This window comes from Notolepis coatsorum (assembly GCF_963971535.1).
Source record: "Notolepis coatsorum genome assembly, chromosome: 9".
NCBI classification, from domain to species: domain Eukaryota; kingdom Metazoa; phylum Chordata; class Actinopteri; order Aulopiformes; family Paralepididae; genus Notolepis; species Notolepis coatsorum.
The window spans coordinates 132,601,399-132,616,110 of NC_140173.1; the positions used below are offsets into that span (position 1 = coordinate 132,601,399).

General features: G+C 47.6%; 1 protein-coding gene across 1 annotated transcript in view; it reads right to left on the minus strand.

The window, feature by feature from the left end:
- Positions 1–14,040, minus strand: part of LOC311234760 (potassium-transporting ATPase alpha chain 1-like) — a gene marked incomplete at both ends in the record, with an annotated part of 52,609 nt that extends 38,569 nt beyond the window's left edge. The window contains 8 exons of the mRNA XM_084322004.1: positions 206–468; positions 850–973; positions 4,495–4,629; positions 5,453–5,566; positions 6,077–6,226; positions 12,667–12,720; positions 12,894–12,953; positions 13,963–14,040. Of these exons, the coding sequence (XP_084178130.1) occupies positions 206–468; positions 850–973; positions 4,495–4,629; positions 5,453–5,566; positions 6,077–6,226; positions 12,667–12,720; positions 12,894–12,953; positions 13,963–14,040 (978 nt within the window). The remainder of the gene's footprint in view (positions 1–205; positions 469–849; positions 974–4,494; positions 4,630–5,452; positions 5,567–6,076; positions 6,227–12,666; positions 12,721–12,893; positions 12,954–13,962) is intronic.
- Positions 14,041–14,712: the final 672 nt, after the last annotated feature.

Below are 14,712 nucleotides of genomic sequence, written 5' to 3' on the forward strand. Positions count from 1 at the left end.
AACAGAACAGAACAGAACAAAACAGAACAGAGCAGAGCAGAACAGAACAGAATAGAACAGAACAGAACAGAATAACAGAATAACAGAACAGACAGAGCAGAACAGAACAGAGCAGAGCAGAACAGAACAGAACAGAACAGAATAACAGAATAACAGAATAACAGAATAACAGAATAACAGAACAGAGCAGAAGATACAGACTCACAGTAACAGTAGCCAGCAGTCCCTCAGGTACATATGCCACCACAATGGCCATGAAGAAGATCATGGCTTCCAGGAAGGCGTATCCAATGAACATGGCCACCACGAAGAACGTGAAGCCAAAGAAGATAGCCAGGGCAGCGATGATGTCCACAAAATGCTCAATCTCGATGGCGATGGGTGTCTTCTCGTTGCCGACACCACTAGCCAAGGTGGCAATACGTCCGATAATAGTGCGATCCCCTGTGTTAATGACCATACCTGTAGCTACACCTAGAGAGAGAGAGGAGAGGAGAGGAGAGGAGAGGAGAGGAGAGGAGAGGAGAGGAGAGGAGAGGAGAGGAGAGGAGAGGAGAGGAGAGGAGAGGAGAGGAGAGGAGAGGAGAGGAGAGGAGAGGAGAGGAGAGAAAAGAGAGCAGAGGAGAGGAGCTATAGCTTTATTTACCCAGAATCTACTCTGGGTAAATAAAGGTTAAAAAAACAAATAAACAAAAACACCCCTCCCCTGCAACACACACACACACACACACACACACACACACACACACACACACACACACACACACACACACACACACACACACACACACACACACACACACACACACACACACACACACACACACACACACACACACACACACACACACACACCTTCCAGACAGGTGGTGGAGAAGAAGGCGATGTTCTTGGTCTCCAGGGGGTTCTCATGGGTGCACTCTGGAGTCTTGCTCTGAGGCTCAGACTCTCCTGTCAGAGATGAGTTATCCACCTGGAGACAAGAACACAGAGACGAGTTATCTACCTGGAGACAAGAACACAGAGTTATCTACCTGGAGACAAGAACACAGAGTTATCTACCTGGAGACAAGAACACAGAGTTATCTACCTGGAGACAAGAACACAGAGTTATCTACCTGGAGACAAGAACACAGAGTTATCTACCTGGAGACAAGAACACAGCCAGCCAGCAAGCCAGTCAGTAAACCAGTCAGCAAGCCAGTCAGTAAACCAGTCAGCCAGTAAACCAGTCAGTAAACCAGTCAGTAAACCAGTCAGCCAGTAAACCAGTCAGTAAGCCAGTCAGTAAACCAGTCAGTAAACCAGTCAGCCATTAAACCAGTCAGTAAACCAGTCAGTAAACCAGTCAGCCAGTAAACCAGTCAGTAAACCAGTCAGTAAACCAGTCAGCCAGTAAACCAGTCAGTAAGCCAGTCAGTAAACCAGTCAGTAAACCAGTCAGCCAGTAAACCAGTCAGTAAACTAGTCAGTAAACCAGTCAGCCATTAAACCAGTCAGTAAACCAGTCAGCCAGTAAACCAGTCAGTAAACCAGCCAGCCAGTCAGTGTGTGTGTGTGTGTGTGTGTGTGTGTGTGTGTGTGTGTGTGTGTGTGTGTGTGTGTGTGTGTGTGTGTGTGTGTGTGTGTGTGTGTGTGTGTGTGTGTGTCTGTCTGTCTGTCTGTCTGTCTGTCTCTGTACCTTGCAGCCCTGTGTTGTTGTTGTTGTTGTTGTTGTTGTTGTTGTTGTTGTTGTTGTCTGTGCATCTGTGTGCCTATCTGTATGCCTGTGTGTCTGTCTGTGTGTGTCTGTCTCTGTGTGTCTGTATGTATGTGTCTGTCTGTGTGTGTCTGTCTGTGTGTGTCTGTATGTATGTGTCTGTCTGTGTGTGTCTGTCTGTTTGTGTCTGTATGTATGTGTGTGTCTGTATGTATGTGTGTCTGTATATATGTGTCTGTCTGTGTGTGTCTGTCTGTGTGTGTCTATCTGTGTGTGTGTGTCTGTCTGTGTGTGTGTGTCTGTATGTATGTGTCTGTATGTATGTGTGTTTGTATGTACAGTATGTGTCTGTCTGTGTGTGTCTGTCTGTGTGTGTGTGTGTCTGTATGTGTGTCTGTATGTATGTGTGTCTGTGGCCATGGTTACACTGGGGAAAAACAGCAACGTTGTATTTTCGAATGATTACGTTTGCATGTCCAAATTAAAAGGAAACGCCATTTTGGCAGGAAAAACGCGTTTTCCTAGCGGCAACGCTGAAAGGGTGTTTTTGTTTTGAAAACTCACCGACAACAGTGCCATGTAATTTGCGCAGATCAGGGCCCCGTTCCCCGTACCTGGATAACTGAGTTAGCCGGATAACTTTCGGTGAAGTCTGACTTAAGCCGGACTTTCCGGGTCCCCGTACCTGGATTGTCCAAATCACCATGACAACAGATCCAAAAGTTTGAGCCTGGTCGAAAGCAGGGTTTAAGTTCAAGTTAGCCGGATCAACCATCGCCACGCCCCCGCAAAGAAGTGACAGCCCGTTTCCTGAAATTATTCCCACAGTCTACGATCTGCATTATACCATTCTGAATTACGTTTTTGTGCTCCATTCTTCCAGAGGGGGCTTTTGAAATGTAAAATAGACCCAAAATGCTGATACTAAATTCACTTTGTCCTAAATAATGCACGTTATATACCGTGGCGCTCGCTCGGTGCAACAACAACAAAATAAAGAATATTCTAAACACGGGTCTCTCGTTCATTAATGTATAAACAATGAATTTATCCCATCTGGCACAGTGGCGCAGCGCTAGTGCTCAAGCCTGGCAACCCGGCGACCGGTGTTCAAAACCCCGTTTTTCCAATATAATTTTTTGGAATATAATATTAATGATTATACGCAAAGGTAGCCTAGTTCTAAGTTAAAATATTATAAATCTACATGCATTGAGGATGTCATTCTTTATATAGCTCTCAACGTGCACCAAATTGAATTATTCCTATATTGCAAAAAGAAGGAAAAGACTAGGGTTTCGAACCCCGGTCGTCTGCGTGAAAGTCAAAAGAAGAACCCGTTAGACCACAGAGAAGATAAGTAAAAGATCGACCATACATCAATCAATGGGTAAGGGAGCCGTATCGTTATTCTGTATAACAGTTTTACTAATTATTTTCGCTAGCAAGATCTCATTTGATTATTCAATCCAGCAGGCAAGTTTAAAGAAATATAATCTGATTGATTGAGGTAATGAGGGACTTAAAATTAGCCTATAGATAACGCATTTAACTTGTCGGCGAGGCGATTGAGCCGTACTGCAATATGTTAATAAAGTTTTAAATCAATTAATCAATCAATGCCGCTAGAGAATCAGAATCTCTGCTCTCGACACTTGCTGTCTTCTCGGCTGAGGCGGGCGCGCGCACTGATCCTGAGTATCAAGTCTGGCTTGAGTTAACGAGACTGAATCCACCTTCGAGGAACAGGAAAATCCCGGCTTCAAACATCGGGTTAACTGAATCTGGATAATGACATCTTGATCGACTTAGTTGAACCAGGTACGGGGAATAGGGCCCAGATAGGGAACCGTTCATGCCCAATGCCCAGTAGAGACCGACGCCAAATTATCCCTGGCTGGACCTCGACTCCGTCCATTAGTCCAAACATCAGAACTATTTCTGGGAGTCACTTGCAATATCGCGCTATAATTAATATAATTTGCTGTCTCCCGACACCAACCGGCCATATGGGGAGGCTATACAGGATATCAGCTGCGTCCTCCTCAGATTGCTTATTCATGTGTAACACGCACGGTTATTTCCAGTGTTTACAGCAGAGCTGTCCCAAGTAGCTGCGGCTACCAACTAAGCTGTTGTCAAGTTATTGTTATAAGGAGCCCAGTCCAAACTACAACAGTCTGCATACCCTTAACAATTGTGTGTATTGGGCCGTATTGTATTGTACCCATTCTGCAATCTGTTAAATAAAGTTTTCATCCATTTCTACTAGCGTTAACGTTACTATGTTAATAGCCTCGATGCTAACTATATACATGGAGAATGCCATTCACATTAGCATGTAGCTAACAACATCAGAGATCTTTTTGTGAGACTAAACTATCCGCTCTTGGTGGTAAATTGTGTTGATGTTGGTTTTGTTTCATCAACAAATGAGAGGCAGAACACACAGTGAATGTATCCGTTTTTGTTTATTGCACTTTTATTGCACTTTGTTTCTTGCTGAAAAATAAATGGTGGACTGCTGTTTTTTAGCAGGAAGTGTAGTGGCGCGTTCAACTTTTGTGATTGGTTGAAAATGGCCTTCATGTTTGAACTACATCGCCACCTACTGCTTTGGCATTGTACTACATGTATATACATCACTCTGTGCTCAGGGGACAAAACGACGTCTACTGTAACTTGCCTGCCATTACGTAGCGTTCTGAAAAACGAAACTGAAACGAATAGTTTTGGCCCTAATGTAACCGCAGCCTGTGTGTCTCTCTGTGTGTCTCTGTGTATCTTGTCTGTACCTTGCAGCCCTGTGATGTGATGATTCTGATGTCAGCAGGGACTCCGTCTCCTCCTTTAATCTCCACCAGGTCTCCAACCACCAGCTGGGAGGCATTGATCTGGTTCTTCTGACCGTCTCTGATCACTAACGCTTGCTACAAGAGAGAGAGAGAGAGCGAGAGAGAGAGAGGGATATAGAGATAGAGAGAGAAACAGAGATGTAGGTTTACATGAAGGATAAAGAGAACAGTAGCTGTACAATAATGTGTCTTGTTATACAGTATGAGACTGTCTCTCATAGACAGAGTATGTCCAGGTTGGACTATGGAAACCATGGTGCTGTGTCCATATTCCATAACGTCATCACCATGGTGTATGAAGTAGTTGAAAGCCATACTTAAGTAAAAGTAAATATATCTTACTTGAAAGTGACTCAGGTAAAAGTTAAAGTCACCCATAAGAATATCACTTAAAGTCTTAAAGTAGCTCACATGTACTGTACTTAAGTATCAAAAGTATTTATCTGGCGTTAAAATGTACTTAAGTATCAACAGTACAAAGTAACAAAACAGCCAGGAATAGTTTTTTTTTCTCCAAAAAAGATATTCCAAACGTTATTAATGTATTCCTCCCTCCCTTCCTCCATCAACTCCCTTCTCCTCTCGCACCCCTGAAGACAGATCAAACCTTTCAAAATAGCCAGTGTTGGAAAGCAATTGCTTGACATAACTTGATGCACAAAAAAAATAAAACATTTCAAACTAGGTACGCATCCTACCAACAGTGTTTACACAGGATATAAATCACCAGTGGTTGTTACTGGGTCTGTCAGCCTATCCACCAGGTTCTGTCAGCCTATCCACCAGGTTCTGTCAGCCTATCCACCAGGTTCTGTCAGCCTATCCACCAGGTTCTGTCAGCCTATCCACCAGGTTCTGTCAGCCTATCCACCAGGTTCTGTCAGCCTATCCATCCTACCTGAGGCACCATGTTCTTGAAGCTGGCGATGATGTTGGTGCTCTTAAACTCCTGGTAGTAACCAAAGCAGCCAGTAACCACGACAACAGCAATCAAGGTGATGGCTAGGTACAACTGGAGGAGACAGAAGATATGTTATGAAGATGATAGACTTGGAAATTACTGACAGGCTGCAGCCCCAATCACATCTGGGTAAGGGAGTGGCTCTGAAACAGACACAAATACAGATATATGTATATATACATAGATTGACAGAAAAATACAACTATATATATACACAGTATATATAGATAGATAGATAGATAGATAGATAGATAGATAGATAGATAGATAGATAGATAGATAGATAGATAGATAGATAGATAGATAGATAGATAGATAGATAGATAGATAGATAGATAGATAGATAGATAGATAGACAGACAGACAGACAGACAGACAGACAGACAGACAGACAGACAGACAGACAGACAGACAGACAGACAGACAGACAGACAGACAGACAGACAGACAGACAGACAGACAGACAGACAGACAGACAGACAGACAGACAGACAGACAGACAGACAGACAGACATATATACTGTATATATATTGGTATTAGATTGAATGCCAAACCCTCACATCGTCAAAACAGGTAAGGTTCCCTCTCGCCAGTTCGATTCCGAAGGCAATGAAGCAGATGACGGCAGCCACCCACATCAAACACTGAAGACCCCCTGCAAGCTGGCGTGCAAACTTCACATACTCTGGAGTTCCCTTAGGAGGCTTCAACTCGTTTGTTATGGTTTGTAACCGACCCCAATCGCACAACACAAGACAGGTATGATGGTTTGCCAAGAAACAGATATTTATTGAGAGACAGGGAAAAAAGGGCACTGTCCCTTTAAGGGAGAACACAAATACAGGAATATAACAAGAGGGGAAAAACTAAGTGCCTTTAAGAGGCGGGCAGGAAAAGGGAACACTAAGGGAAGGTTAATGAACGCTAAGGGAAACATTAAAGGAAACGCTAGGGGAAGGTTAAAGGAACAGAGGAACTAGAGACTAGGAGATGTCGGGACAAGGAGAGCTAGGGAACAGGAGAACTGGGGACTAGGAGAACTAGGGACAAGGAACTAGGTGGAACTAGAAGGGGAGAACTTGGGACCAGGAACTAGGTGGAACTAGAAAGGGGAGAACTAGGGACAGAGGGGACTGAGGCCCGCGGAGGCGGGCTGGGGACAGGGAGGAACTGGGGACTGGTGGGAAAACATCTGGGCCGCTCTGCAGAACAGAGGAGAGGGTTAATATTCAAAAGGGAACAAACAGAGCAGATGCAGAACAGTCCAAATAAACAAAGTAACAAAGTAATAATATCTTCGTGTGACAAACACACAGGGGGAGATGTAATGTCCAAAAATACTATCTAAGTGAGAACAAAAACAGAGTGGGAGATGAAATGTCCAAACTACTAACTAAGTGAGAACAAAAAAGGAGGCATTACGCTGGGTGAGTGACTTAACAATCAAAACTCACCCAAGTGTATGCGTAATGGTACAGGAACAGCAGCGGGACGAGGGCAAGAGGCATTACGCTGGGTGAGTGACATCACAATCAAACTCACCCAGGCGTATGCGTAATTGTACAGGAAACGCAGCGGGACGAGGGCAAGAGGCATTACGCTGGGTGAGTGACATCACAATCAAAACTCACCCAGGCGTATGCGTAATGGTACAGGAAACGCAGCGGGACGGGGGCAAGAGGCATTACGCTGGGTGAGTGACATCACAATCAAAACTCACCCAGGCGTATGCGTAATGGTACAGGAAACGCAGCGGGACGGGGGCAAGAGGCATTACGCTGGGTGAGTGACATCACAATCAAAACTCACCCAGGCGTATGCGTAATGGTACAGGAAACGCAGCGGGACGGGGGCAAGAGGCATTACGCTGGGTGAGTGACATCACAATCAAAACTCACCCAGGCGTATGCGTAATGGTGCAGGAACAGCAGCGGCGGCGAGGGTGTCGCCACCGGGTAGCTGGCTGTCCGAGCCGAGGAACAGAGTGCTGGAACAGCGGCGGTGGCGAGGGTGTCGTCAACCGGGTAGCCGCTGTCGGAGCCGAGGAACAGAGTGCTGGAACAGCGGCGGTGGCGAGGGTGTCGTCCACCGGGTAGCCGCTGTCGGAGCCGAGGAACAGGGTGCTGGAACAACGGCGGTGGCGAGGGTGTCGTCCACCGGGTAGCCGCTGTCGGAGCCGAGGAACAGAGTGGCGCGCCACACCTTGGTGTGCACGTCGGAACCGAGAGACGCCTCGGGGTGCGTCTGCGAGGAGGAGTGTGCCAAGCACGAGGATCCTTGGAAGATGCGCGTTGCGCGCTGGAGACTGGAGAGCGTGCCAAGCCCTTGAAGATGCGCGTTGCGCGCTGGTGACTGGAGAGCGTGCCAAGCCCTTGCAGATGCGCGTTGCGCGCTGGTGACTGGAGAGCGTGCCAAGCACGAGGATCCTTGGAAGATGCGCGTTGCGCGCTGGAGACTGGAGAGCGTGCCAAGCCCTTGAAGATGCGCGTTGCGCGCTGGTGACTGGAGAGCGTGCCAAGCCCTTGCAGATGCGCGTTGCGCGCTGGTGACTGGAGAGCGTGCCAAGCACGAGGATCCTTGGAAGATGCGCGTTGCGCGCTGGAGACTGGAGAGCGTGCCAAGCACGAGGATCCTTGGAAGATGCGCGTTGCGCGCTGGAGACTGGAGAGCGTGCCAAGCCCTTGAAGATGCGCGTTGCGCGCTGGTGACTGGAGAGCGTGCCAAGCCCGAGGGTCCGGGAGATGCGCGTTGGTCTAGATGTGCGTCAGGACGAACAGCTGCGCTGGGGTCTGCAGTGGAGCGCTGGGGTGCCTCCCGTGGAAGTACAGGGAGCGCAGAACAGTCTCCTCCACAGGCTACGGCGACAGCAGACGAAGGCTGGAGCAAAACATCTCAAGGCTGGAGAAATCCATATACAGCATTGGTAGACCAGAGGATCTCCCGAAAGAGTCTAGATGTTAGAGAATATGACTCAGCATGAATACAACACGACCCCACGCCGAAACGAGGGGAAGAGCCCTGGTATTTAAAGCCCACAGGGGAACTAATTAGCCTGCCACCACAGGTGCGAGAGGTAATTGATAATAGTCCAGGTGTGGCCACTGAGAGTAAACGAGAGTAAAGAACGAGAGGGTGGGGGCTAGAGAGAGTGAGTGAGAAGGGAATTTCTAACAGTAGGCTTAAAGAAAACAGAGAAAGTTGGTGAGCAGCGGACAAAACCTCACAGTACCCCCCCCTCAACGGGAGCCACCCGGCGACCCAAAACAAATACAGACAGAGTGGCAGGGGGCAAAACAAGACAAAAACAAAAGGTACTGGCCAAGCCAGCAGGGGAAGCCACCACAAGAGTGGGGCTAGCAAAAGAGACAGGGTCGCCGAGGGGTAACTAGGGTAGCAGAGGGGCAACAGGAGGAGCTGAGGGGTAACCAGAGGAGCTGAGGGGTAACCAGAGGAGAAGAGGGGCAAGCAGGGTAGCTAAGGGGCAACCAGAGGAGCTGAGGGGCAACTAGAGGAGCTGAGGGGTAACCAAGAGGAGCACCGGGAAAAGGGCTAGCAGAGGGAAGGTTAGCTGCCAGGGCACTGATAGCTACAGGGCCTATGCTAGCTGTACTGCTACATCAACATAGAGGCTGCGCAAGCTGCCGGAGCCAGGCTAGCAGAGGGAAAGGGTAGCTGCCAGGGCACTGATAGCTACAGGGCCTATGCTAGCTGTACTGTTACACTAACATAGAGGCTGCGCTAGCTGCCGGAGCTAGGCTGGCAGACAGGGCTGGACCAGCATGAGAGAACAAGCTAGCTGGAAGGACAGTCCTAGCTGTGTGAGAGAAACTGAACATGCTAGCTGAAGGGGCAGTCCTAGCAGTGGGAATACTGACCTTGCTAGCTGAAGGGCAGTCCTAGCAGCGTGAGATAAACTGACCTTGCTAGCTGAAAAGGCAGTCCTAGCAGTGGGAGATAAGCTGACCTTGCTAGCTGAAAGGGCAGTCCTAGCAGTGGGGAGAGAAACTGACCTTGCTAGCTGAAAGGGCAGTCCTAGCAGTGGGGATGGTACACAAAAAAGTGGAGGCCATGCAGAGGGACCGGGTTAGCTGCTTGGGCCTGGCTAGCTACAGGGCCTATGTCAGCTGCAAGGCTGCATTAACATAGAGGCTGTGCTAACAGCCGGGGCCAAGCTAGCAGACTGGGACCATGCAGAGGGAAACTGGGTTAGCTGCCAGGGCATGGCTAGCTACAGGGCCCATGCCAGCAGCAAGGGCTGCATAAACATAGAGGCTGTGCTAGCAGCCGGGGCAAAGCTAGCAGACAGGGGCTCTGCTGAGGGACTGGGTTAGCCGCCAGGGCATGGCTAGCTACAGGGCCTATGCCAGCAGCAAGGGCTGCATCAACATAGAGGCTCGGGGCTAAGCTAGCAGACAGGGGCTCTGCTGAGGGACTGGGTTAGCTGCCAGGGCATGGCTAGCTACAGGGGGGTCAAACAGGGCTAAACGGGAAGCAAACAGGGGAGCTAACCGGGGAGACTAACAAGCTAAACAAGGGAGCTAAACAGGACTAACAAGGAAGCTAGAGGGAACAAGAAAAAAAAAGGCAAACTCAACATACACCGTCTGTGCTGGCTGGGGTCGTCGATTTGGTGGGGTCGTACTGTTATGGTTTGTAACCGACCCCAATCGCACAACACAAGACAGGTATGATGGTTTGCCAAGAAACAGATATTTATTGAGAGACAGGGAAAAAAGGGCACTGTCCCTTTAAGGGAGAACACAAATACAGGAATATAACAAGAGGGGAAAAACTAGGTGCCTTTAAGAGGCGGGCAGGAAAAGGGAACACTAAGGGAAGGTTAATGAACGCTAAGGGAAACATTAAAGGAAACGCTAGGGGAAGGTTAAAGGAACAGAGGAACTAGAGACTAGGAGATGTCGGGACAAGGAGAGCTAGGGAACAGGAGAACTGGGGACTAGGAGAACTAGGGACAAGGAACTAGGTGGAACTAGAAGGGGAGAACTTGGGACCAGGAACTAGGTGGAACTAGAAAGGGGAGAACTAGGGACAGAGGGGACTGAGGCCCGCGGAGGCGGGCTGGGGACAGGGAGGAACTGGGGACTGGTGGGAAAACATCTGGGCCGCTCTGCAGAACAGAGGAGAGGGTTAATATTCAAAAGGGAACAAACAGAGCAGATGCAGAACAGTCCAAATAAACAAAGTAACAAAGTAATAATATCTTCGTGTGACAAACACACAGGGGGAGATGTAATGTCCAAAAATACTATCTAAGTGAGAACAAAAACAGAGTGGGAGATGAAATGTCCAAACTACTAACTAAGTGAGAACAAAAAAGGAGGCATTACGCTGGGTGAGTGACTTAACAATCAAAACTCACCCAAGCGTATGCGTAATGGTACAGGAACAGCAGCGGGACGAGGGCAAGAGGCATTACGCTGGGTGAGTGACATCACAATCAAACTCACCCAGGCGTATGCGTAATTGTACAGGAAACGCAGCGGGACGAGGGCAAGAGGCATTACGCTGGGTGAGTGACATCACAATCAAAACTCACCCAGGCGTATGCGTAATGGTACAGGAAACGCAGCGGGACGGGGGCAAGAGGCATTACGCTGGGTGAGTGACATCACAATCAAAACTCACCCAGGCGTATGCGTAATGGTACAGGAAACGCAGCGGGACGGGGGCAAGAGGCATTACGCTGGGTGAGTGACATCACAATCAAAACTCACCCAGGCGTATGCGTAATGGTACAGGAAACGCAGCGGGACGGGGGCAAGAGGCATTACGCTGGGTGAGTGACATCACAATCAAAACTCACCCAGGCGTATGCGTAATGGTGCAGGAACAGCAGCGGCGGCGAGGGTGTCGCCACCGGGTAGCTGGCTGTCCGAGCCGAGGAACAGAGTGCTGGAACAGCGGCGGTGGCGAGGGTGTCGTCAACCGGGTAGCCGCTGTCGGAGCCGAGGAACAGAGTGCTGGAACAGCGGCGGTGGCGAGGGTGTCGTCCACCGGGTAGCCGCTGTCGGAGCCGAGGAACAGGGTGCTGGAACAACGGCGGTGGCGAGGGTGTCGTCCACCGGGTAGCCGCTGTCGGAGCCGAGGAACAGAGTGGCGCGCCACACCTTGGTGTGCACGTCGGAACCGAGAGACGCCTCGGGGTGCGTCTGCGAGGAGGAGTGTGCCAAGCACGAGGATCCTTGGAAGATGCGCGTTGCGCGCTGGAGACTGGAGAGCGTGCCAAGCCCTTGAAGATGCGCGTTGCGCGCTGGTGACTGGAGAGCGTGCCAAGCCCTTGCAGATGCGCGTTGCGCGCTGGTGACTGGAGAGCGTGCCAAGCACGAGGATCCTTGGAAGATGCGCGTTGCGCGCTGGAGACTGGAGAGCGTGCCAAGCCCTTGAAGATGCGCGTTGCGCGCTGGTGACTGGAGAGCGTGCCAAGCCCTTGCAGATGCGCGTTGCGCGCTGGTGACTGGAGAGCGTGCCAAGCACGAGGATCCTTGGAAGATGCGCGTTGCGCGCTGGAGACTGGAGAGCGTGCCAAGCACGAGGATCCTTGGAAGATGCGCGTTGCGCGCTGGAGACTGGAGAGCGTGCCAAGCCCTTGAAGATGCGCGTTGCGCGCTGGTGACTGGAGAGCGTGCCAAGCCCGAGGGTCCGGGAGATGCGCGTTGGTCTAGATGTGCGTCAGGACGAACAGCTGCGCTGGGGTCTGCAGTGGAGCGCTGGGGTGCCTCCCGTGGAAGTACAGGGAGCGCAGAACAGTCTCCTCCACAGGCTACGGCGACAGCAGACGAAGGCTGGAGCAAAACATCTCAAGGCTGGAGAAATCCATATACAGCATTGGTAGACCAGAGGATCTCCCGAAAGAGTCTAGATGTTAGAGAATATGACTCAGCATGAATACAACACGACCCCACGCCGAAACGAGGGGAAGAGCCCTGGTATTTAAAGCCCACAGGGGAACTAATTAGCCTGCCACCACAGGTGCGAGAGGTAATTGATAATAGTCCAGGTGTGGCCACTGAGAGTAAACGAGAGTAAAGAACGAGAGGGTGGGGGCTAGAGAGAGTGAGTGAGAAGGGAATTTCTAACAGTAGGCTTAAAGAAAACAGAGAAAGTTGGTGAGCAGCGGACAAAACCTCACATCGTTAGCGCCATCTCTCTCTAGAACCTGGCAGGCAAAGGTGGTCGTAAGACCCTGCAGAGAGAGAGAGAGAGAGAGAGAGAGAGAGAGAGAGAGAGAGAGAGAGAGAGAGAGAGGGGGGGGGGGGGGGGGGCGGGCGGGGTGAAAGAGAGACACAGACAGACAGACAAATGTATGAAACAGAATTAGAAGCTTGTTAGCATTAGAAGAGAGGAGGCAGGACTTACCTTAGTCACGCTGGTGTTGTATCTCAACTCCAGCTCTTCAAGGGGAATCTCATGGTCGTCCTGCAGGGGGGGACAAAGGGCAGGAAGAATTCAGAAGAAATGTACTGTACCAACCAGGTAATAGTGTTATGTACATAGCATACTCTGTACAAGTACATAGTTCCTTTACTTAAAAGTAGAAATACCTAAAATAGTACTCTGGTAAAAGTAGATGTACCCAGATAAAATAGTAGTCTGATAAAAGTCCTCCATTAAAAATTCTACTTAAGTAGCATTTGATATTAATATTATATAATCTATTTTCTTACTAGTATATCATCTATTTTTTTTTACTACTATATCACCTCTTTTTACTACTATATCATCTATTTTTTACTCACTATATCACCTCTTTTTACTACTATATCATCTATTTTTTACTCACTATATCATCTCTTTTTACTACTATATCATCTCTTTTTTACTACTATATCATCTCTTTTTACTACTATATCATCTCTTTTTTACTCACTATATCATCTCTTTTTACTACTATATCATCTCTTTTTTACTCACTATATCATCTCTTTTTTACTCACTATATCATATTTTTTTACTACTATATCATCTCTTTTTTACTCACTATATTATCTCTTTTTACTACTATATCATCTCTTTTTTACTCACTATATAATCTATTTTTTACTCACTATATCATATTTTTTACTACTATATCATCTCTTTTTTACTCACTATATCATCTCTGTTTTACTACTAACCGATATCATTTCTTTTTTACTACTATATCATCTCTTTTTACTACTCTATCATCAACTTTTTGCTATTATATCATCTCTTTTTTACTACTATATCATCTCTTTTTTACTACTATATCATCTCTTTTTTACTACTATATCATCTCTTTTTTACTATATCATCTCTTTTTTACTCACTATACCATCTCTTTTTACTCACTATACCATCTCATCTTTACTCACTATACCATCTCTTTTTACTCACTATATCATCTATTTTTTTACTACTATATCATCTATTTTTTACTCACTATATCCATCTATTTTTTACTCACTATATCCATCTCTTTCTTCATCCCCTCCAGTCTCTCCTTCTTCTTAATCTTCTTCTTCTTCTTTGCGTTCACATCCATCTCACCCATGTCAAACATGTCATAGTTATCCTGGACACACAAAGGAAGACATGCAGAGTGATATACAGGCAGACAGACATACAGACATACAGACAGACAGACAGACAGACAGACAGACAGACAGACAGACAGACAGACAGACAGACAGACAGACAGACAGACAGACAGACAGACAGACAGACAGACAGAAGACAGACAGACAGATAGACAGACAGAGTGATATACAGGCAGACAGACATACAGACATACAGACATACAGACAGGCAGACAGACAGACAGACAGACAGACAGACAGACAGACAGACAGATAGACAGACAGAGTGATATACAGAGATAGATGTACAGACAGATAGTGATATACCTGTAGACAGACAAACAGACAGACAGACAGATATTCAAACATATAGATAGATAGATAGATAGATAGATAGATAGATAGATAGATAGATAGATAGATAGATAGATAGATAGATTGATAGATAGACAGACATGATACAGACAGACACATTGTTACACAGATGAGATGTCTGGATAGCTAGCCAGCCTTATTGTAAAAAATACTGTCAGATCATATGATTGATTGATTGATTGATTGATTGATTGATTGAAAACTTTATCAACAGATTGCAGAATGGGTACAGTACAGTACAGCTCAATACATACAATTGTTAA